Raw genomic sequence first — 22,808 nt, 5'->3', positions numbered from 1 at the left:
GAGCCTTGCCGCTCGCGGGCTGGGGGGAGAGGAGAGGAGAGGAGCGGAGCCCCGCCAGAGCCAGCCATGCATCCCGGGGCTTCTCTGCTCTCCTTGGTGCTGTGTGCCTTTGGGACGTTCTCCGGAGCTCGCTCGAGGCATGCAGGTAAGACCTCCTCACCTTGCCTCGGGATTGCAGCATGCGGCGCGGATGACAGAGGGGAAAAGGGATCCATGATGCGTGTGGGGTGACCCTCGCTTAGCGTTCCCAAACGCGTTCAGGGGAACCAACAAGAGCGAGTTGCATTTCGTGCGCGTGCGGGTTCTTCTTCTTCTTTTTTTAAAAATAGGAAACGTAACAAGATGCCTTGTGCTTCGCAAAGCATGAGATGACACCCCCAACCTTCCCCCACCCCGGTTAAGATGGAGCTCTCTCCTCAAGAGCCCCCCGGCCCTCCGGCTTCCCATTCCCCTATCCCTGCAGTGGGGAATGCATGCCTCCCTCCCCTCCGCTCCTGCTGGCGCGCCGGGGCTTTTTTGGTAAATAAAACGTCGCCCGCCCGCCCGCCCGAATGGCTGGCTGGTGCCTCTGCCCTTCTCTCCGAGGAGACGCCTTGTTGACGGAGATGGAGCGGAGGGATGAGGATCGCTTCGTGGAGCGGCAAAATATCGTCCCTTTCCGGCTGATCTATAGCGCGGGCGAAGGCAACGGAACTCAGCACGAGCCGCTCAACACCCGCATCGGGAGCCGTTCGGCTGGGAAGCAGGTGAGCTAAGCGGGCAGCTCTCGGGCGGGCTCCTGGTGGCAGCAGGTGAGAGAGGCGAGCCCGCTCTGCTTCAGGGTTTGCTGTTGCCCCGGAGACGCGCGCTTGGAGGCGGAGGCGGAGGCGCCTTCCCCAACGCTAGCTCCGGTCTGATGCGCCATGCATAGAAATTGCCGCTGAAGTGAAGGGGAGGGAAGTGCCCGGGCGATACCCAGCAGAGAGCTGTCGCGGCCGCCACCGGTCTGATGGTGCTCTGCTCCTGAGAGCTTGCAGGGTGGGGTTTTTTTTGTCCGTCAGGTGACGCTCGATAAAAACGTAAGCACCAGCGTAGGAAGCCCCCCCCCCACAGGCTGGGTCTTGGCACCACACGACCCTCAAAGCAATTGTAACAAGCAACATACCAGAAGCTGTTTCTGGATCTAAAAAGCTTGTTAGTAAAGATGCCCCTTAACTAACTTAACTGGCAAAGGGGCCTCTGAAGGTGGTTAATCTTCAAGGGAGATCCATGCATCCTGAATGCTAAAGGATATTTAAACTATGGGGTGTTTTCTCACTTCTAAAACTTTTTGGGGAGTAGTTACTTGAAAAATCTTCTGGAATCTCCCCATCGATATCAAAAGTTAAAAAAAAGAGAGAGATCAAGATTATGTTGCTAACTATTAAACTAGTTTTATTTAGCTGTGGTAGACTAATCAGGCTAGTGATATAATAATAGTAACATAATACGCATGTTACTGCTTTTTCAATATCTTACAAATTTTAAAAGTATTTTAGGCCAGTGACTGTTGACACTGAGAGTCATTGTAAAGAACTTCCAAAATTTAAATGTTCAATAGAAAAATATTAATATCAGTACACTAGTCCAGCTTCTTTAAGTGTTTTGTGTAATCTGTATTTACAGCAGGGGCAGACTGGGCCATCCCTCTGTCCCACCCAGTTCCTATTGCCCCAGAGGTAGGAGGGAGAGAGAAGGAATCAGTCCAGACTGCACTGTATGTAGTCTGTCTGGGTACCTCCTCGTTTGTGGGAGGTCAGGCCGGTCCTTCTCTGGGCTACACAGAACAGGAAGCTGTATATGGGTGCCATGCATGGGGAGTGGGAGTTAGGCTGGGTGCATTCTCCCCTGAGCCACAAGGGGACCACTGGATTGTGGCAGCAGCAGATTGCACTAGCCCCTGGCTTGAGGTCGGGGTGGTCCTCAGCAGTGGACAGTTCCCTCGCAACACATAAAGTAAAAATAATACAATAAAATCATTAAAAATTAGCATACAAATGATCAGCATGAAACAAGTTGGGAGCATAAAAACAGCACTCTGCAGCCTAAAATGATATCCATAAAACAGTCCCCCAGGCTAAAAGTTATTTCAGGCAGCATACTTTCTGAAATAAACCTTAGAAAATAAAAAAGAGCTGTGATATTAATTCTTTAGATTATTAATAGTTCTGTATTCTGCAGCTGTGAGAAGTATTACTAATGCAACATGTGAACAGCATGTACAGATAGTGCTTCCTATGGAAATGCTCTCTGTAGCCAGTTCTGCTGCCAAAAAGGCAGGCTGGTCTGTATGCAGAAGGTTCCAGGTTCAGTCTTTGGTATCTCCAGTAGCAGGTATTGGGAAAAACTGTGTGGGACACAGAAAGCAACTGCCAGTCTGAGTAGGCAATACTGAACTAAATGGACCATTAAAAGTTAGCTTCCAATATGTGTTGTTATTATTTTGCATAGCAACCCTATGGGGTTTTCAAAGCAAGAGATATCCAGATGTGCTTTGTCATTGCCTGACTCTGCATTGCAACCCTGGACTTCCTTGGTGGTCTCCCGTACAAGTACTAATGAGAGCTAACTCCATTTAGCTTCCAGTATCTGATGGTAACAGGCTAGCCTGGGCTATCCAGGTCAGTGCGGTATTTGTTGTAGTGATACTTAAATCATTATGAGCACACATCCACACGGGGTACATTCTATCTGCATGCTTCACTGAATGTTGTCCTTGCTTAATGGAGTTCTTAAATTCATATGGCTCCTTTCATAATTTTGCAAGATTAGAACCAGGGATCATTTCCTGCAGGAGCACACAAGAGTGGAGCTCCGGCAGTAAAGAGCCCAGGGGGCGGGCACATGCAACAAGCCCCACCCCCTGCTCCCAGCAGCCCTCAGTCAGAGCAAGAAACAGCCAGATAAGTTGCAGAGCTCCCCCCGGCCCCCCAGTCCAAAACAGTCCAGTGGCACCTTTAAGACCAAGTTTTATTCAGGTACAAGCTCTCCCTCCTCTGCGAGGGCAGATCTGCACGTCCCGTCCCCCCGATAGCTAGCAATCCAAAACAGTCCAGTGGAGCCTGAGTGGTGGGGGTTGCCTTCTGACACACTTCTGGTGATGTCAGGGTGTGTGGCATATGCAAATAAGGTATGATAATGAGTTATGCTAATGAGCTCCTGCACCTCTTTTTCTACGAAATGACCCCTGATTAGAACCATATTTCTGTAAAGTAGCCCAAATATCCCAGTTTGGCCTGAGCTCATCAGGGCTTGGGAGAAGTAGGATCAGCCACATTCAGTACTTGGGTGGGAGATCACCCAGGAAGACAGGGGTTGCTGATGCAAACCAAGATTGAGAATATACTCCTGGGTTTGTATCAGTAGTATACCCCAGAGTATATACCATGGTCATGGTCAGGTTGTGACTTGATGGCATATTGTTCTTTGTTGCTGTGATGTTTCTTTCAAGGTGACTGATGGAAACCATGATCAATAGTATACTCCTAAAAAGGATCAATATATGCTTTCTTATTTGGTTTGGTCCATTTCGTATGGTTTGACCTCATCTCTCAAGGCATGGGGAATTGTTTGTGCCTTCTGTAGTATGGTGAATTAGCGTAACATAATTTGCACACCAGTGCTCATGATTTTCCGTATCCCTGGAGGCATTTGCCATGTTTCACTTATGATGTGGTACAGCAGGATGTCAACTTCTGCCACTAATGTGAAGAATGTGCCTTTATCAAAGGTAATGAGCACATCTCTGTTTTCAAGGTCATCCAAGATCCTCAAGCTTTTGAAGCGCTAATATGTTGGTGTAACAGAAGCAAGTCAGTTGTCTTAAACGTGCTAATGAACTGGAACCCTAGAGTCATCCTCTCCTTCTAAACTGTATTTGCCTTTGAAAAAAGTGGTTGTATTATTTATCAAGTTATATGTGGCTGAAAGTATTTCATTATACTTTGCAAAGTCATGCATTTATGTAATATCCCCACATTGATGTTAGAGAAGACACGTGTATTTTCTTAACTCAGAGGTGTATCTGATACAAAGTTTTGGAAAGTTGAGGAAAATCACTGTTAGTGTAGCTGCTGTTTAGAAACAAAAGTCTTTGCATCTGAAATTAAGCCTACCAAATTTACCTGAAAGCAAGACAACCCTGAACATAAGATGATCCCTCTGAAAAAATGTTGCACACAAAAGGTTTTGCATTACTGTACATAACTTGTATCTGAGTGTAAGAAAAATGCCTCTTTTTCTTGACAGCATACCTCGGGGGTGGGGGGAACTACTCTTCCTTTTGGAGAAATATAGTATTTCTTTTGTTGAAAATAGGGAAATATGAATATGAACACTGTGGTTGTGAATTTTTTCATGTACATGTCAGTCTTCTCGTTTTATCCGTTTTCGTTAGAATGTTCCTGATTCTTTTTTCAGTTTTCTTGCATCACTTTTATTCCTTTCTATGTTATACACCATTTACAAACCAAAATAATGGTGAATCATATAATTGAAAGCTGTGTTAGTTTTAATGGGAAAAATTCAAAATAGAAAATGGTATGAATTTTCTATTTTTGAATTTTCTGATTCTATTTATAGAATTCAAAAGCTTGAAAAGGTGGGTCAGCAAAGATCGATAGTGTTCCTAGTCTGCAAAGTTTGGTAACATTCCTTTTTTCACTAATACCTAGTGGAGTAATAGATTAGGTAATTGGTAAAATCCCTAATGGAAGGGATTGGTAATAGTATCAAATACTCTAACTTAATTGTTCTTAGATTGATGTTCTTTTTAAATTTGGGGTATATTTGTACTAGATTTTACACTGCATCTGCATGAATGGCTGTGTAGTTAAGGCATGGTATTGTTCTTGCCATTCAAATTCCTGAAAATTTTAGTCATCTCAAAATCAAGAACAATTGTTCTATCAGTCTGAAATGTCATGTAAAGAATCTAACCCAGAGAATGGAACAATCTGGTTAAATTTCAGAAAAATCTGATTAAAAAATTCTGAGTTACAGATGTTTTAAAAATGGTGCTCATTTTGAAGTTTGTAATTGTTTTTCTGCAAACCAAAAACATATATTTAACTTCTCTTATTTATTTCTGTGGTACATTCTGTGAAATATTACAATGGTCTGTTAATAAAGTTTCAAAGTATTTGAAGGACTGCTGCCACCCCTATTGTCCAGCTTGTCAGTTAAGATCCTCTTCACTGTGCCCCTGTTTTCAGAGGTGAGGTGAGTAGCAACCAGAGACAGGACTTTTTTGGAGGTGGTGTTTCACCTTTGGGATGCCTTCCCCCATGAGGCTCACCTGGCGCCTACCTTTCTTACTTTTAGAGGAGCCAGGCTAAACAATCCTTTTTAACTAGGCTTTTAATTAAGGAGTCTTATCTTTTAAACGTTAATAGCCTGCTTCTTGGCAAAGGATCATTTTAGCTACATCATTTTAGGTTGCTCAGTGTCAATTTCATGCTGTTGTTAAGCTCCACTTATGACATCTCCTTGATCTTTAGTGGATTATTTGGTGGCTTTGTTTTTAATTGGGTGTACTTAATGGCTTTACTACCTTAGTTGTAAGCCGCCTCGAGCTGATCTCTGGAGAGGTGGTATATACATTTGGCTCCTTACAATACAATAATACATTTCCCATTTCAGACATTCAGTGATGTAAGTCTGAGTTATGAGGACATTGGTAGCTGGATACAGTAAAGCCTTTTCCATGGAATGTGGCTCTTGTATTTAAAGGAGAAAGCCTGAAATTTGGTATCAGTTTTTCAGAGATTTAGGGGGTTATGGTGGGGTGAGGAAGGTGTCAAAATTACTTCTACGAACTTGCTCTGTTCACAGTAGTGTAGGACCGAACTGAGCAAGGGCTGGTAAGTTATTGGAGAAGTAGTGTTTATTCACTGGATGGAAAATTATTGCATCTCTGAATTCAGAGGATGATCTAGTCTTCAGCACAATTGAGCCAGCAGCAGTTTCAGAATGTTGAGAACGGGTAGTCAGCACTGCTACAAAATGTCTGCAGTATATAGAGTTGTCGGCTCTGAGCTGGAAAATACCCGGAGATTTTGGGGATGGAGCCTGGAGAGGGCTGGTTTTGCAGAGGGCAGGGACTTCAGTATTCTATAATGCCATAGAGTCTACTCTCCAGGGGAAATGATCTATGTCATTTGGAGATCAGGTGTAATTCTGGGAGATCTCCAGCCCCCCCTGGAGGTTGGCAACCATGCATATTGATGGGGCATGCACTTGTCTGTCTGCTCTGGAGAAGATAAATTGTTTGTTTTCGGTTTTCTAGCAGAGGGCTGTCTACTAAACTATAGCGTAGTCTAAACTTCTGTAACAAAATCAATGTTCTACTCAAAAGGCTTTTAATATTTTATGTATTTGTTGGGAAGAATTTTCACTTTCCAGTTTTATTTATATACCTTTTCCCCTTGGTAATAGCCAGTTTGTGAAAACATCAGTGCCGGGTTGCTTTACCACAATACAGTTCATGTTTTTGCAATGGTAAAGATAATTTTGTCTTCTGACGAAAGCAGCTTCTGATTACTTTTTTCAGATTTGCCTGGTCCACTGTTGTATTCTAGCAGTGAATCTGGGAAATAATAATAATGTATATTCCAAAGAGTAACATACGTTTTAAGTTGCATTCCTATTTAAAATGTTTCACATGGAATACAGAATCCACAGTCTTTACATTTGGACTTAATGTTCTTCCATGTGTTTCCTTCCATAAAAAGAGCATTTGCAGCTTCTTCATGTTTACTGCATGTTGTATTGCTCATTTTTCTCATGATGCTCTTCAGATGTTTTGTAAGTGCTCCAGATAGTCCTGAATTGTAATTCACTGATGTCCTGCCCCTCCCCCCATGAGTGAGTCGATTCTGGCTGCTAAGATGTGTATGTAAGTGCATGCTGGAAGGGAACAGAGGGAGAGAGGGGTCTAATTGCTCTCTTTTGTCCCTCTCAGCGTTCTGGAAAGTAATTGATGGCTCCAAAAGAAACCCAGACCTAAGTTTGCAATAAATCTATCAGGCAGTTTAGAGCAAAACAAAAGATCAGTCTGGGCCAAAAAAACAGCAGTCCAGAAGACTGATTCAGGTGGGGTAGCCCTGTTGGTCTGTAGCAGCAGAACAAAGTTTGAGTCCAGTGGGACCTTCCAAGACCAACAGAGTTTTATTCAAGGTATAAGCTTTCGTGTGCACACATACTTCTCCAGACTTCACACTTCCATTTCGTTGTTATCTGAAGAAGCGTGCCTGTGCACAAAAGCTTATACCATGAATAAAACTTTGTTGGTTTTAAAAGTCCAGAAAACTGTCCATTTAGTCTGCTGGCAGGACGTGTTCCTCCTTGTCCAAAACAAGACAATTTAGCACTTTAAACAAATCCAGTAACCCCAGTGAATGGTTTACACAATGAAAAGTACTTTTGCCTTTGTCATTGTGTTAGAATCCTGAAAATCACAACTTTTATAGTAAACGGTAATCTAAAAGCTAGTGTGGTGGATTTCACTCAAAATCCCAGCTGAAGTGTGGCTTCACTAGGTGCTTGGACCGGGCTGTTTTTTAATTTTTTTAAAACAAGATTAAAAAACAGCAGCCGTCTTGAAATGATAATGTACTATATCAACAAATGTTGGTGTATTTATGTATTTGAAAAACACAGGAGTTGTGTATCCATGTAAGCTTGCCAGCTCTGGGGTGCAAAATTCTTGGAGATTTAGGGGATGAAGCTTGGGGAGGGTGGTGTTTGGGGAGTGACTTCAGTAGGGTTCCCAGGTCTGGGTTGGAAAATACCTGGAGACTTTGGAGGTGGATCTGGGAGAGGGCGGGGTTTGAGGAGGGGAGGGACTTCAGCATGGTACAATGCCACAGAGTCCGCCCTTCAAAGCAGCCATTTTCTTCAGGGGAGCTGAACTCTGTCAGCTGGAGATCAGCTGTAAAAGTGGGAGATCTCCAGGCCCCCCCTGGGGGCTGGCAACCCTAGACTTAATCACTGTATAATACCACTGAGTCCTCCATTACTAAAAGCAGCCATTTTCTCCAGGAGGCTGGTAACCCTAGGAGCTCTAGTTAGAACACAGAAGGATGTAGTTTAATTAATTATTTGGCTGAAGAATGTTCATTTCTGCACAACATATCTGCCCTGGGTTCAGTGCTTTCGGGAATTGGATTTTTTCGCCTGCTCCCCCACAGCATTGTGATGCGTTCATGCACCTCCTTGGGCTTTCTTGGCTTTTCTCTCATCCTTCTGAAATCTGATTTGCTCCTAATTTGGGGGGAAATCTCAGTAAATTCTGGATGGTAACCATGTGGGTGTGAAAACTGGATTTCCCTGCCCACATGTGAGCAATTTTCTCTAAGCCTGTACCACAGCGGCTGAATTCTCCCCAGCCCCACCTGGGATATAAAAATCTCAAAACTCAAACATAAAAGATAAGATTAAGAAGAAAAGTTCCTGCCTGCAATGGTACTTTTCTGTCATGATTTTTTCCCATAAGGAGCAATTCTAGTGCCCCTCTAAAATATAGTACAGGGGCTCTGACCTGGATAGCCCAGGCAAGCCCGATCTTGTCAGATCTCTGAAGCTAAGCAGGGTTGGCCCTGGCAAGTACTTGGATGGGAGAACTCCTTGAAATACTCCTTTATTCAGCCACCTCTCTGAATATCCTCCAGGCCCCCAGTAGGGGTCAGTCACCAGAGGTCACCATGACTTCCAGGTGCGCACACAGACTTGCACACAGACACATATGAAAAATACAATCCCCCTGATAAAAATAAAATATAGTACAGGGCTGCTTAAGGAATCCTGCGAATTAATGAAAAATAACCATTCAAGACCCACCATGTGGTGGTGATTTGGTTAGTCTATGGCAGGGGTCCCACATTTTCAGCCTCTGAGACCTTTGGAATTCTGACACAGGATGGTGGGCACAGCCACAAATAGCCTCTTGTGAGAGGTGGAGCCAACTGCAACATGGCTGCCACAGAAGGTGGAGCCACACACATACAGGAAGCCCAAATACAGGTGACAAATAGGGAAAATGAAATATATATTCTGGGAATGAAGAGTGAGAAAGAGAATAAAACCAGCACGGTGGTGGCAGCTTTTGCTGAACCATTATTTTAATCTACACAGCCAATCAGAAGCCCTGCTACGCAAGAGCCCTGCTTGGCCTGACCCAGTTTCTAAACACTCTTGGTGGACACCAGGAAAGGTGGCAGCAGACACCATGGCACCCGTGGGCACCATGTTGGGGACCCCCTGTGGAAGGGTCATGGCCTTTCCCCTTAAACTTTCTCAAGGTTTTAGCAGCATGTGTTTCTGCATTTCGTGGAATTTCGTTTTGTCGTATTTGGGGTGCATAATTATTTTGCTGCTGTTGCACTTTTTCAAAATTATAACTAGTGTCTTGGGTGGACATGGGGGAGAGAGAGCAGCAAGGCCGGACAAAAATGTTTTCAAGGCATGTTCCTTGCTGCAAACCAAACTCTAGTATTTATTTGGTGATGAAAGTTGGGGACTGAGATAATAGCTCAGCAGCCTATTTGTAACAGATACAGTTCCCAGTTTTTAACACCCTCTTGATTGATGTGGGAGACAACTGAAATACCAGGATAAAATCAGACAACTTTTGTGTTTACAAACATATCCCATTCTTTAAGTTCTGAACCAACGCGCCTTGTTGAAGGGCATTCTAAAAAAAACAGTGTGGTGTAGTGTTTATAGTATCAGACTAGGATCTGAGACCCAAGTTTGAATCTGTACTCTGCCACGGAAGTTTGCTGGATGGCCTTGGGCAAGACCCACACTCTCAGCCTAGCCTGCCTCAGAGTGCTATTGTGGGGATAAAATGGAGGAGCAGAAAATGACGTGAGCTGCCTTTGGTTCCCCAATGGGGGAAAAGGTGGGGTATAAATGAAGTAAATGAGTAAATTGTTTCACCCAAGATCTCTACCAATAAAGGAGTCAAGCAGGGATGTGTGCTTGCGTCCCTCCTTTGAAATTTTTTCTTGAGGGACTTGGCTCCGTTTTTAAATCAAGTGGTGGACATTGTCCAAAGCTAGGCTCTGCCCGTATACCAATCTTGTTATATGCAGATGATGTGGCCTGCTTTCCTGCACTCGTGTGGGTTTACTCCGACTTCTAAATAGCTTCCAGGACTACTGTAAGATCAACCAATTAGAACTAAATTATGAGAAATCAAAAATCTTAGTTTTTGAAAAATCTAGGAAGCAATTCACATGGAGGATTGGCGACCATAAGCTTGAGCAAGTAAGATACTTTAAGTACCTAGGGCTTTATTGTCATGCCACCACAAATTGGACACTCCAGCGCAGGATAGCGACTAACAACCTTAAGGCAAATGTCAATGCCCTCCTCTTCTCAGAGTAAATTGTTTACACTTAAAGGCAGCAGGTTAAGGACAAGTATTGCACAAGATCTGGGCTCTGGTACAATTTGACGTTTGCTGTGTTGATGTCTGCGATTTATGCTGTGTTGATGTCTATGGTATGCAAGTGAGCTGTAACCTTCTGGCCGATAAAATATTTATAGTGTTGCGTCCTTGATTCCCCCCCTCCCATACTGAATAGTCATATTGCCTGCAACAGAACATTTAGGCATAATTTGAATCTCATTATTGTGAATCGATATTCAGATGCGGAATATGAATGCTGCTCCCATATGCATAGCATAGACTTGCCCTTGTGAAGGGGAAAAATGATGCCAAAAGATTTGTGTGTACCTCAGCATGTAGCAAAAGGGCAGTGCAATTTCAGAGAGAAATGCCCTTTGATTGATTTCTGCTGTGCTGGGAAGCCATCCTTGGTGCAGTTGTGCTGAGCCATCTTTCCACAAGGCCTACTGTTCCCCTCACCCTTATAACCTCTGTATTTGGCTTAATCCAAAGAAAATGGCTACTTTGGGGGATGGACTCTATGTCATCATATCCCAGTGAAATCTCTCCCTTCTTCAAACCTTCCTGTCTCCAGGAATTTCTCACACTGGATTAGATAGACCTACTACAAATATTACCATGCAGCAGCTACTAGGCAAAGGTGCAGGAGAGGCTTTTGCTACCTTGCACAGTATGCCATAAGTTTATCTAGTGTAGGGTTGCCAGCTCCAGGTTGGAAAATTCCTGGAGATTTTGGGGTGGAGTCTGGGGAGGAGGGGTTGGGGAGGAGAGGAGCCTCAGCTGGATATAATGCCGTAGAGTGCATCTTCCGAAGCAGCCATTTTCTCAAGGGGGACAGATCTCTGCTGACTGGAGATATTGTAATTTCGGGAGATCTCCAGTCTCCACCTGGAAATTGGCGTACCTAAACAAGTGGTCCATTCAGAACAGTTCACAGACAAATGCTGAAGCAGCTAACAACTTCAGATAAACTCTGTAGAGTTATAAAGGTGCAAATGTATATAAGACTGCCTGGCTGGATGAGACTGAGTGTTCATCTGGTCCACCATCTTGTTTCCAAGACTAGCCAGTTAGATACTTTCAGGAAACCTTCTCTGACTGCCCCTCTGCAAATCATGTTCAGAGGTGTTATTGCTTCTGGAAGTCCCACTGATCTCTCATTGCTAATAGCCATAGACCTATCCTCCGTTTATTAGGCTAAGTCTCTATTAAAGTCACCGAACAGGTAGTCATCACCACATGTTGTGGCAGCAAGTTTTGTGAGAGGCTTTCTTTTGTCTGTCTTGAATCAACTGCCAGTTGGTTTTACTGGGCAATTTAGAGGGAGGAAATGTGTTTCCTTTCCACTGGGAGACCAGCTCATTTACCATCTGTTTATGACTTCTTTTTGAACCTGTTAGCAATCTATAGGAGATTTCAACCTCTTTTCCCAAGCCTGCGGAGTTTACTTTTGGCAAAGGGTTTTGTCAAATTCTTGTTGGCAGTCCAAGGATGTCATGCTTACCAGATCATCCCTGTCTACATACTAGATGCTTGCAAAAAACCCTAAGAGGTTTGGTGAGGGAAGGATATTCCTTTCCAGAAGTCATGCTGATTCTTTTAGCTTTAATCATTCATTCTACCAGTTTACAGAGGACAGATGTTAGGCTAAGGGGTCTGTCTCTGTCCTAGATTCCCTCTGAATCCCTTTTTAGAAACTGGTGTTGCATCCGCTTCCTTCTAATTGTTTTGTAAGGATTTTGGTGGAAAGTAATAGATTTCTGTCTTAAGACAGCAGTTTTAGATCTGCAGTGTTGAAGAATATTTGCCTTTGTAGCAAGTATTGCCACACCTATGAAATTACCTGTTAATATTCCTCATGTTGTTGGCTTTTGCAACCTGTGTTTAAATCTACTGTGTGGATTTCCTTTTTGGGCAAGTAGGGTTATCTCAGGTGAACATTAATGATGATTCCTGAATGAAGTAGATGTATTCCGGTAGGAGATGTACTCGCTGTCTGTCTGTCCTGCACACACGGACAGCACTTTGTATGAATATATTTGTGCAACCCAAACCTGTGCATATTTATTTCAAAGCTAGACAATCTTGAGTTCAATGTGGGCTGTACTTCAGAGCAGGAGTAAAAGTAACTTAAATTTCTTAACCCATACTGTGTTTTCCTCCTTGGGGGGACGGGGGTCAGAGTAGAAAATGGGGCCTACATGACTTTCTTACCTGTATTCTGTACTGGCACATACCACCCTATTTTCACCCTGCCAAGTACTTATGTACAGGGATTGTAGTCCTAGAGGTATAGGTCCATCATGTCAACAGCTATTTGTTTCTTTGCTTGCCTACCATGAGTAAAATTAAGTGAACTTAAAGACAGTTGCGGTTTTCAAGGCCTGCGATGTACCACAGAAGTGTAGCATAGGTATGTATGGTCTGTTATACCAGTAAAATAATTGTAAGGCCTTTAAACTTAATTTAGAGTTGCCAACTTTGGGTTGGGAAATACCTGGAGATTTTGGGGGTAGAGATGGGAGGGCAGGGTTTGGGGAGGAGAGGGACATCAGTAGGTATAATGTCATAGAGTCCACCCTCCAAAGCAGCCATTTTCTCCAGGGGAACTGATCTTGGTCATCTGGAGATCCATTGGAATTGTGGGCAATAGCCAAGTGCCACCTGGAGGTTGGCAACCCTAGCTTGATGTCATGTGATCTTTTATGCTTGGTACAACTCATCTGAAAGAAATGAACATTCTCAAAAATGGTACAACTTTATATTCAGTGTCAAAGGGTGTAGACTTTCCAATTTCCCGGGGGGGGCCTGGGGCTGGGCCAGAGGCTGCTTTGCTAGGAGCAAGGGTGGCTCCCGGGGGAGGCTGAGCACCTTCCTGAAAATTTCGGCGGGGGCTGAAGCCCCACCGCCCCCACGAAGATTACGCCTATTGCTAACTTCTTACAGTTGTCCTTGATGTAGGGATGGTGAAAGGTGGCGCAGGTGTCTTGCTGCTGCAGTCTCCTTGAGAGGAGTTTATTTGCTCTTCTCTGGATATGGAGTTTTAAGGTGAAGGAAGTCACACACGCGCATTGGAGCTCTTAGTATAAGAAAGTAAAAGCTTGTGTTGTTGATTATTGCGTAGGCTGGAAATTAGAGAGGCAGCGTTGTATAGTTAATTGGTGTTGGACTGGACTCACCTGGGTTCAGATCCCAGGCCAGGCATGAAACTTGCCAGGTGACCAGTCACTTTCTGTCAGCCTAACACACCTCACAGGGATGCTGGAGCTGTTTCTGCTGCCCTGAATGTCATGGAGGAGATCCTCTCCCACAGAGTTGTTGTGAGAACAAAATGAAGCAGGAGGACTGTCAGCCAACAGCTTTGTGAAAGAAGGGTAGGATTTTTAAAAAGCCTATTAAATAAAGTGAGGGAAATAACAATTGCATGTAATTTAGGAAGAAGTTAATTGCTAAGGCGGACCAGAATGCTAACTCCCAGAGGCTTGTAGGCATTTTGCAGTTCTGCAAATATTTTGGTGCTTCTGCGTTTCCCATTTCCCTTACTGTGTTGCTTTTAGGAAAGCAGCTCTGCTTTGCCTGTCTTAAGAGTTGTAGTATTTTGTGACTTGCAACACCATTTCATTACAATCAGTTGTTTTATATGGTGGGGAAGGGCAGAGACATCACCTGGATAATAAGAGGTGCTGTATTGGACCCTGGAGTGACCTCCAGGTTCAATAAGAGGCACTCTTTTTTAATGGGAAGAGGGCATTGCTTTTGGCTTGCTGCTTTTGCTGAATGCCTGTATATAAATTGAATTTTCACTGTGCCAGACACAATTTATGAATGGAACAAATGCAATGAAAAGGATACACTGATACTCAGTGCAAAATCAGTGGTGCGTAGTGCAGTCCTAATATATAATTTGTAATGTGTCATGAACGTAGTGACCCCTACATTGCTCTTCCATAATCTTATCATACGTAAAGGATGACAAATAACCATGAATGATTTAGAACTCAGAAAAAGCAGATGACTATTATTTAAACATCAGCTTCTTCAGCTTATGAACCTCTTATGTATGTCCTTGTGTGAACTGTGGTGGGCATCACAGCAGACCTCAGGTGGTTTCCCCTAAACAGCCAGCTCAGTTAAAGCAACGGGAAACCGTTGGATGTGGCTGCCATGCAGGATGTAAACTTAGGTTCACATATGGAGGACTATACAGCTTCAGTCTTACAGGTAAAAGGACTGCTGCCCTATGTTTGAAGTCCTTGCAAATAGAAAACAAACATAAGTCTTTCTTCCAGCTGCACTAGTTTCCTATTTGCCTAGTGTTTTCAGCGGAAAGGGACATTGCTTGGAGTCTGAAGCAGAGCAGTTCATTCTACTATATGAACACCTCAATTTGCTCTCCTGGTCGTATGAACCAGATATGAAATGCTGTAACTCAAGTGTGCCCAGAAGGAGCATCCGCTGACCAGTTCTGTGCGGGGAACTCAGTTCCCAAGAGCGTGAGGGCTCAGTTTGCATTTATCTAAGGAAAAATAGCATTTAGGGTAGGAGGCTGAAGCCTCTTCTTCTGCTTTGGTCCTGATCAGAATTGGACACTCACGCACCTTGAAATTAAGTTCCTAGATGAGAATTTCCACCCAGAAGAATGCCTGTGTACAAAGTCCATGTGGGAGACTTTTGGGGCTTTGTAAGGTCTGAATCAGTCCTGAGATGGTAAAGCTATGTCAGGCCTTGTATCACTTCAGACTGCATGATGTGGGCGACTGTATGACTGAATACCCCATACGTCAGAGGGAGAGTGCTAAGCTGGATCCTTTCTTCTTGACTTCTGTGTTTCTGTAAGAAGGTAGTGTTTGGAGGAGCGTTCAATTATGTGAGTCTCTGTACGACCCATCTCTGGCCTTCAGGGTCAACTGAGGGAGAGATTCAAATACGGAAAAATAAATGCAAGGTTTCTTTTGTACCAGAGGAAAAGGAATGGAAATAATACATTTTAATGTTAACCTTATAAAAGTGTCTTTGACCTCACAAAGAGGCTTCCTTTTCCTGTGAGAGTAAATCTGTAATCTTTTCTTTTGTAAACTGGATTCACTAGAACTGGTATCTTTATTCTTGCCCTAGGCTGGGCTCTCTTGGGGACAATAGCATCACTCCCCCCCCACTTTTTATTATTTTGTGATAGAGTATGTGTTTATAGGATTCTTGAACGTCGCTTGCTGTAGCTGCATTGTTTCTTCAATGGCATTCTGTTAATGCTGATTCAATAGAGATTTCAGGTTTTTTAGGGAGGGTTGCCTTGTTTACTGCAGCTGTATGCAACCAAAATTTTTAGGTCCCAAGTCAGCTCCCAGTTATTGTATGGCATCCCAATCTGGATCAGAGCTTTTGACCACACCATTGAACAAGTCCAATCCAAATTTCTGCGTAAAATCATGGCCCTACCAAATTGTGTACCGAATGCGGTCATATATTTGGAAACTGGCTCGTCCCTGATGAAAACTTGTGCGTGGCTTACAACCTTTAAATACTTGCTCCGCCTTCATTATAACTTTGAACATGGGAGCCGCATACATCACATGCTTTCCGAGCTTAACCTCTCAAACTGGTCAGCATATATCGAAGGGAAAATTAAAGTATTGGGTCTCTCCTTGGAATCCCTGTCCATGTTGCCTTTTGCGGTTGCATTCCAACAGATTAAAAACAGGTTGTTAGACTCGGAGCGCCAAAATTTATATAGTTTAGCTAATAAGACCTGCTCTCCTCTGAATTTTGAGATTCCCCTTACAACAGGGACGATGGCTGCGTATCTATCCTCTCTGCAGGTTCCTCAACAACGTAGAGCATTCACCCTGGCCAGATGTAATGCCATGCCATCCGCCATCTTACTCGGCAGATTCAACAAGGTCTCTCATTTGGCCAGATACTGCCCATGAAGGAAGAAATGCATGGAATCTGTCACTCATGTTCTCCTGCACTGTAATCTGTACACGGACCTAAGGATCACACATTTATATTCTCTTTTAACCAGTATGGGTGCTTGTTCTGATGCACTTAAGGTGCATAGACTTTTAAGTGATCTCAGCCCGGACATTACAGAGAAGGTGACTAAGTTTCTCTCCTTGGCTTTAAAGCTTCGTCTAAGGTTCTTTTAGATTTTTATATGTGTGCTTTCTACTGGTTTTAAAATGTATAAATGGTACTGATATTTTATGCCAATAAAGGCTGACTTGACTTGACTTGACTACTGCAGCTGTATAATATGTGGCTGGATTTGAATGAACAATTCGCTCATTCCAAAATGTTGTTTAATCCTAAAATGAAGATTTTTATCTTGATTTAAATGTTCAGGTTAAAGCATTTTTATTTAGGCTGTTATCTTATGCACACTTACGAGGGAGTAAGGCCCGTTGAATTAAGTTGCAAATAAACATAAATAGGATTTGGTTATTTAAATATTCCTTTGCTTTAAAGGCTGCAGTTGTTTTCTACACAAAAGTGGCTTTGCTTTAATATTTACTAGTAACACTCTAGGATTTAGTTAATGTGTTTGTTTTTAAACCACTGTCTGGTGTACAGAAGGAGATTGAGACTGGGAAGGGCAGAAAAGTTCCAAGGTTGATTTAATTCATGCCATAATGTTCCCCGTTACTATATATGGGTGTGAAAATTGGACAAAAAGTAGATTCCTTTGAAATGTGGTGTTGGATAACAGTTTTACCGATACTGCACACCATCAAATCAACCCTGAATTCTCCCTAGAGGCTAAAATGACTAAATTGAGGCTGTTGTGCTTTGGTCACATTATGAGAAGACAAGAGTCACTGGAGGAGACAATAATGATAGGAAAAGTTGAAGGCAGCAGGGAAAGAAGAAGACCCAACATGAGATGGATTGACAATAAAGGAGGCCATGGCCTTCAGTTTGCAAGACCTGAGAATGACTGTTAATGATAGGACATTTTGGAGGACATTAATTCATAGGGTCACCATAAGTTGGAAGCGACTTGCTGGCACTTAACACACAATGGGGTCCAGATTCTGATGTACATAGTCTAATATCACAACTGTAATGAAGTACTGAATTCATGCTGGCCTCCATGTCTTTTTGGATATAACATCATATCAGTTCTCCCCATCTAGATTCTGGACCAACTTTCTTTGGTTTTACAGACATATAATCTGCATCTACAGAATAAACATCCTTCTGTTCTTATAGCTGGCTTTATACTAATCTGTGCCATGGACTGAGATGACAGGCAGGCTGAACTGCTCCAACAGTTGAAGCTGCCTTAAACACCTAGTGTGGTTTAGTACCCTTCCAGATGACTCCCATATTTCATAGAGTAGAGCCCCTGGCCATGTCATAGAGTAGAGTCCTTGCCTGGCCATGTCAGCGCACCTCCGGCCCAGTCCTTTTCAGGATTGCAGTTTAGGATCAAGGTGGGTATTTCTGCCCCTTTCCTTATCTGTTTCTATGCTTCCCTCACACTAGCCCTTCTTTTTAAATATGTCTCATTGTCCTGTGTGCTGGGCACCAGCTATTGTGTCTAGGGATGGGTATGAATCAGCTTACAAATTGAAGTTCATCACGAATTTTGGGCGGTTTGTGGTTCATGAAGTGATGTTCGCAAACTGAAGAACTGCCATGAACTTCCATGAATTTTGATGCAGTTAGTGGTGGTTCATGAAGAGCAGAAAGAAAACAGCTGTTTGGTTTAAATGGCTTGGGGCCATTTAAACCACTGTTTTCTGCTCCCTATGAAAAGCTGCGGGGAACAGAAAGCAGGGGCTTAAACTTTAAATGGCTCATGAACTGATATGAATTGGTTTGATTTGTGAACTGGCGTATTGGCTCATGGTTCGGTTCGTGGTTCAGCCATGAATACCGAACCGCAAAAATGTGGTTCATGCCCATCCTTAATCATGAGAGCCAGTTTGATGTAGCCAATTTGGCTGTGGCTGGTTGGCTTAGACTGAGCTGACTGAAATTGAATCCAATGAAGGCAGAGGTCCTGTGCCTGAGTCGGGGTGGTCCGAGGTTAGGGATCCCACTCCCGACCTACAACAGTGAGCCGCTGGTGCCAGCGTCAGAGGTTAGGAACTTGGGAGTACTCTTGGATGCCTCCTTTAACAATGGAGGCCCAGGTAGCAGCCACTGCTAAGTCAGCCTTTTATCATCTTCGGCTGATTAGGCAGTTGGTTCCCTTACTTGAACGCAATGACTTGGCGACAGTGATCCACATGATGGTCACCTTGACATTGGACTACTGTAATGCTCTCTACATGGGGCTGCCCTTGTCCCAAGTCTGGAAGCTTCAGCTGGTGCAGAGTGCAGTGCCCAGGCTGTTGTTGGGTCTCCCCACGTGGGAACACATTCAGCCTGCGCTAAAAGCATTGCACTGACTGCCTATAGTCTACTAGATTCACTTCAAGGTGCTGGTGCATACCTTTAAAGCCCTTTATGGTCAGGGGACTGCCTTTCCCCACATGTTCCCCAGAGAGCACTGCGGTTGGGGTCTCAATATTGTCTGGCCCTCCCGAGTCCCAAAGATGCCAGGCTAGCAGCGGCCAGGGCCTTCTCAGTGGTGGCTCCGTGCTGGTGGAATGAGCTCCTGGAAGATACTAGGGCCCTGTGGGACCTCTTACAGTTATGTGGGGCCTGTAAGATGGAGCTCTTCCACCAGGCCTTTAGTTAAGGAGCCAGATCTAACAACTAAGACCCTGTGCCCAATGCCACCATCAACAGGCTGTGCTTCACCAAATTGTAATAGCAACTGCTGACTGTATTTTTAGTATGGCTGCTGCTATTACTACCTTGCCATCACCGTATAAGCTGATAACTAGCACTTTAAGTTTTGTTTTTATGGTTATGGTCTGTTGTTGAATTTTATGTAAGCCGTCCTGAGCCTGCCCTGGAGGGGAGGGCGAGGTATAAATCAAATAAACAAACAAACAATTAAATAAATAGTGGTTAGAAGCGCAGACTATAATCTGGGAGAACTGGGTTTGATTCCCCACTCCTCCACATGCAGCTGCTGATGTGACTTTGGGTCAGTCACAAGTTCTTTCAGAGCTGTTCTCCCAAGAGCAGTTCTCAAAAGAGATCTCTCAGCCTCACCTACCTCACAGGGTGTCTGTTGTGGGGAGGGGCAGGGAAGGAGAGTGTAAGGCACTCTGGGACTCCTTTGGGTAGTGAAGGGCGGGGTATAAATCAAATTTATTCTTCTTCCTCCTCCGCCTGCCTGCTGTTCTTCCATCTGAGCCCGTGAATCCCCTGCCCCTACTTTTTTGTATCTTTCTTCACTCTGTCTTCCGTATTATTTTGACTTGGATCAATAAGACTAGGGCTGAGTTCAGACTGGCAGTTTGAAGCACGAGGGAGTTGTGGCAAAAAAGACCTAGAACAACTTGTTCCGGGTTTCCCCGGTCACACTGTTCCAACTGATGCGGGAGCATACCGGGGAGGAGGCGCAAGGGAGCATTTGCACTGTTGGCCCGCCCCTGGTAGAGGCATGGCTGTAAGGTGCAGCTTTCTTTTTGGTAATCTGGAGATATGCGCTTATGTGCATATGCGCATAAGCGTACAAGCAATTGCGGCTTTGGGCGTTCACACTTTGTTGGTGTGGGATGAATGCACTCTCCAGGGTTTGCTACCACTTTCACCAGGTACTTTTTAAACTTGGGAGGCAAGCGCTACAAGACGGGCTGAGTACGGCTGAGGAACGCCTGACAGATGTGCCTGTGTGAACGGCCCCTTTAATCCGTTTGTGAAACGTTTCTGGCATGTGTCTATCTCAGGGCATACTGCCAGTCTGAACTCAGCCTAGGCAACCTTGTTAGAGGATCGGGTCAGGTATTAAAAACGTAATATAAAAAAATCTGTATTACCAGGGCTTTTTTTGTAGAAAAAGCCCAGCAGGAACTCATTAGCATAATTGGCCACACCCAACATCAGGAACATATTAGCATATGAGGCCACACCCCTGACAGCACAGCTCATTAGCATATGAGGCCGCACCCTTGTGTTACCAGAAGTGTGCTCATCCAGCCACACCCACCTTTTGCTTCTTATTCTGTTTACCTTGTTTGTTGTCAAAACCAGGGCTTTTTTTGTAGCAGGAACTCCTTTGCATGTTAGGCCACACACCCCTAATGTAGCCAATCCTAATGAGTTCCTGCTGTTGGGTGTGGCCTATTATGCTAATAAGTTCCTGCTGGGCGTGGCCAACTCAGGAGCCAGCCGGAACTCCGCTCCTGTGCGTTCCTGCCCAAAAATAGCCCTGTGTATTACCAGGATTATAATTTTCAGTGGGGGAGGCAGTCCTGTTAAAAGAAGAAGAAACAAATTCATGCATGTCCTTTTGTAGCTATTGGATTTGAGTCCAGGGTTGCTATTATTTAGCTCTGTACCCTCTTTTCAATTTTAGGAGTCTAGCCTAAATCATGTGAACTAATAACAACTAGGCAGAGACTGCCTTTGAATGTGTGTATTTTTCTTACCCCAAGCCCAGCCATCTGGGATTAACTGCAACTGCTTCCACAATTGAATTTTCTGAGCAGATTGGAGCCTTGTTGCCTTCCCGCTTTGATCATCATGCATAACCAAACACTGGACCCAGCCTATGCTGCTAGCCATGACTGTTGTTAGATAAAATCATTTGACTTGGGATATGATTAATCCAAATACACCGATGTTTGTTTTGTTTTCCATAAATCTCCGCAAACAGCTGAACATATCCAGGATTTTCATTCCCTCGGGCAGAGATGGCCACCTCAGAGAATACTTTTTTATCTCATATTAACTCACCTGTGTATTAAAAACTTGAGTCTAAGCCTGGCTTCAGGTACTTTCTTTCTTATTATTTTTATGGCAATCCGCTGTTCTTCCCACATAGAACTTGTGGCAGTGTGATGGTGGTTCCCAGGAGGAATCCAATCCCAGACAGTTTTAGCTTTAGTAAGGTTGTGGAGACTAATTTTTGAGTTCTGGATAGTTCAAATGAACGTTTAGAAACAGGAACAGAGATGCCCTGATGCATGTGTGCTGGGATCACATTTGGTATTTTGCGTTCCCACCTTTTGTTGTCCAAGAAAGTCAAGGAAGCATGTGCAACAACAACTGGAAGTTTATGGTGGTGTTCTCAGAAAAGCTTCCCCTCTGCTCTCTGTGGTCACATACCCCACCATTTCAGAGGAAAACAGTAATCAGATCAGTCTCTCATTCTCTGTGTTACAGTTCATGGTCTTGGTTTATCGTAGTCTCATTTGGCTGAGAGAAGCAGAGCGAATTAGCTAAAAATAAAACCATCTAACAGCCAGTGGTTCCAAAGCTGCTATTGATACCTTGTAGGCTTAGTTATGTCCTGTGGGGATTCTGGGTAGAGGGATGCCACAGGGCACATCTCAAGCATGCCAGGGCCTTTTCAAAGGTCTGAGAGAGGAGGCCAAGGAGACACACCAACTCTGGATCCCAGTTATGGTTGCCAACTCTAGCTTGGGAAATTTCTGGATATTTGGGGATAGGGCCTGGGGAGGGAACAGTGCAGGGATATACCATGGAGTGGTATATCCCTCCAAAAGCCATCCTCCAGAGCCACCATTTTTCCTAGGGAGATTGATTGTTGCAGTCTGGGGATCAAGTTATAATTCCAGGAGAATTTTTGAGGAGAGGCATCAGAAACTACGCTGAAATTTTGGTGCCTCTACCTCATAGAGCGGTAGGAAGGGAAGGGAGTGGTGGCGCAGGTGGCTAAACGCTTGCTAGTAACATCTATGAACAGTTGCTACAGCTGTTCGAAACCCACCGCGGCTAGAGTGAGCACCTGGCCCCAGTCCCAGCTCCCGCTAACCCAGCGGTTCGAAAGCAGGAATTAACATCTAAAAATGCGAGTAGATAAATTGGGTACCTACCTTAGATGGTAGGGGGCACCCTCCCCCGTCGAGGGGGTTTGTGGAGCAGTGGTGGCGAGCGGTGAACGGCAGAGCAGCGAGCGGCAAAAAATGGCGATTGAGTGCAACATCTTCGGTGGACCGGATGCGGCGGAAGGCGGAGCCAGGAGACGCGAGGGTCGTGGAAGGCGCAGGCGCAGCGGAGCCTAAACGGACAGAGCCGCAGCCGTGCCGGAGCGTACCGCGCGCCAGAGGGGCCTGCTGATCCGCCACCGTAAGACCGCGATGAAAAGGAGGAAGTGAAAGCCGGAAGCCTGGAACCCGAGCCGACAAGCCGACCCGGGAGGAAGAAGATCAACAAAAAGTCCCTCCACAGGGTGCCGGTAGGGCAGTCCCCATCCCCAGTATATGTGGCCATAGGTAGGGATAAGCGATTAACTGTAAGCCGCTCAGAGACCCCCTAGGGGGTTCGAGCGGGGTAGAAAGTCGAAAGA

General features: G+C 44.4%; 1 protein-coding gene across 1 annotated transcript in view; it reads left to right on the top strand.

The window, feature by feature from the left end:
* ADAM22 (ADAM metallopeptidase domain 22) overlaps positions 1–22,808 on the top strand; it is a 158,255-nt gene continuing 135,447 nt past the window's right edge. The window contains exons 1-2 of the mRNA XM_015424136.1: positions 1–145; positions 589–746. Of these exons, the coding sequence (XP_015279622.1) occupies positions 67–145; positions 589–746 (237 nt within the window). The 5' untranslated portion in view covers positions 1–66. The remainder of the gene's footprint in view (positions 146–588; positions 747–22,808) is intronic.

This window comes from Gekko japonicus, unplaced genomic scaffold (assembly GCF_001447785.1).
Source record: "Gekko japonicus isolate JY-2015 unplaced genomic scaffold, Gekko_japonicus_V1.1 scaffold1268, whole genome shotgun sequence".
NCBI classification, from domain to species: Eukaryota; Metazoa; Chordata; class Lepidosauria; order Squamata; family Gekkonidae; genus Gekko; species Gekko japonicus.
Note: the sequence above shows the minus strand (reverse complement) of the source record. Positions and strands in the feature narration are given on the sequence as shown.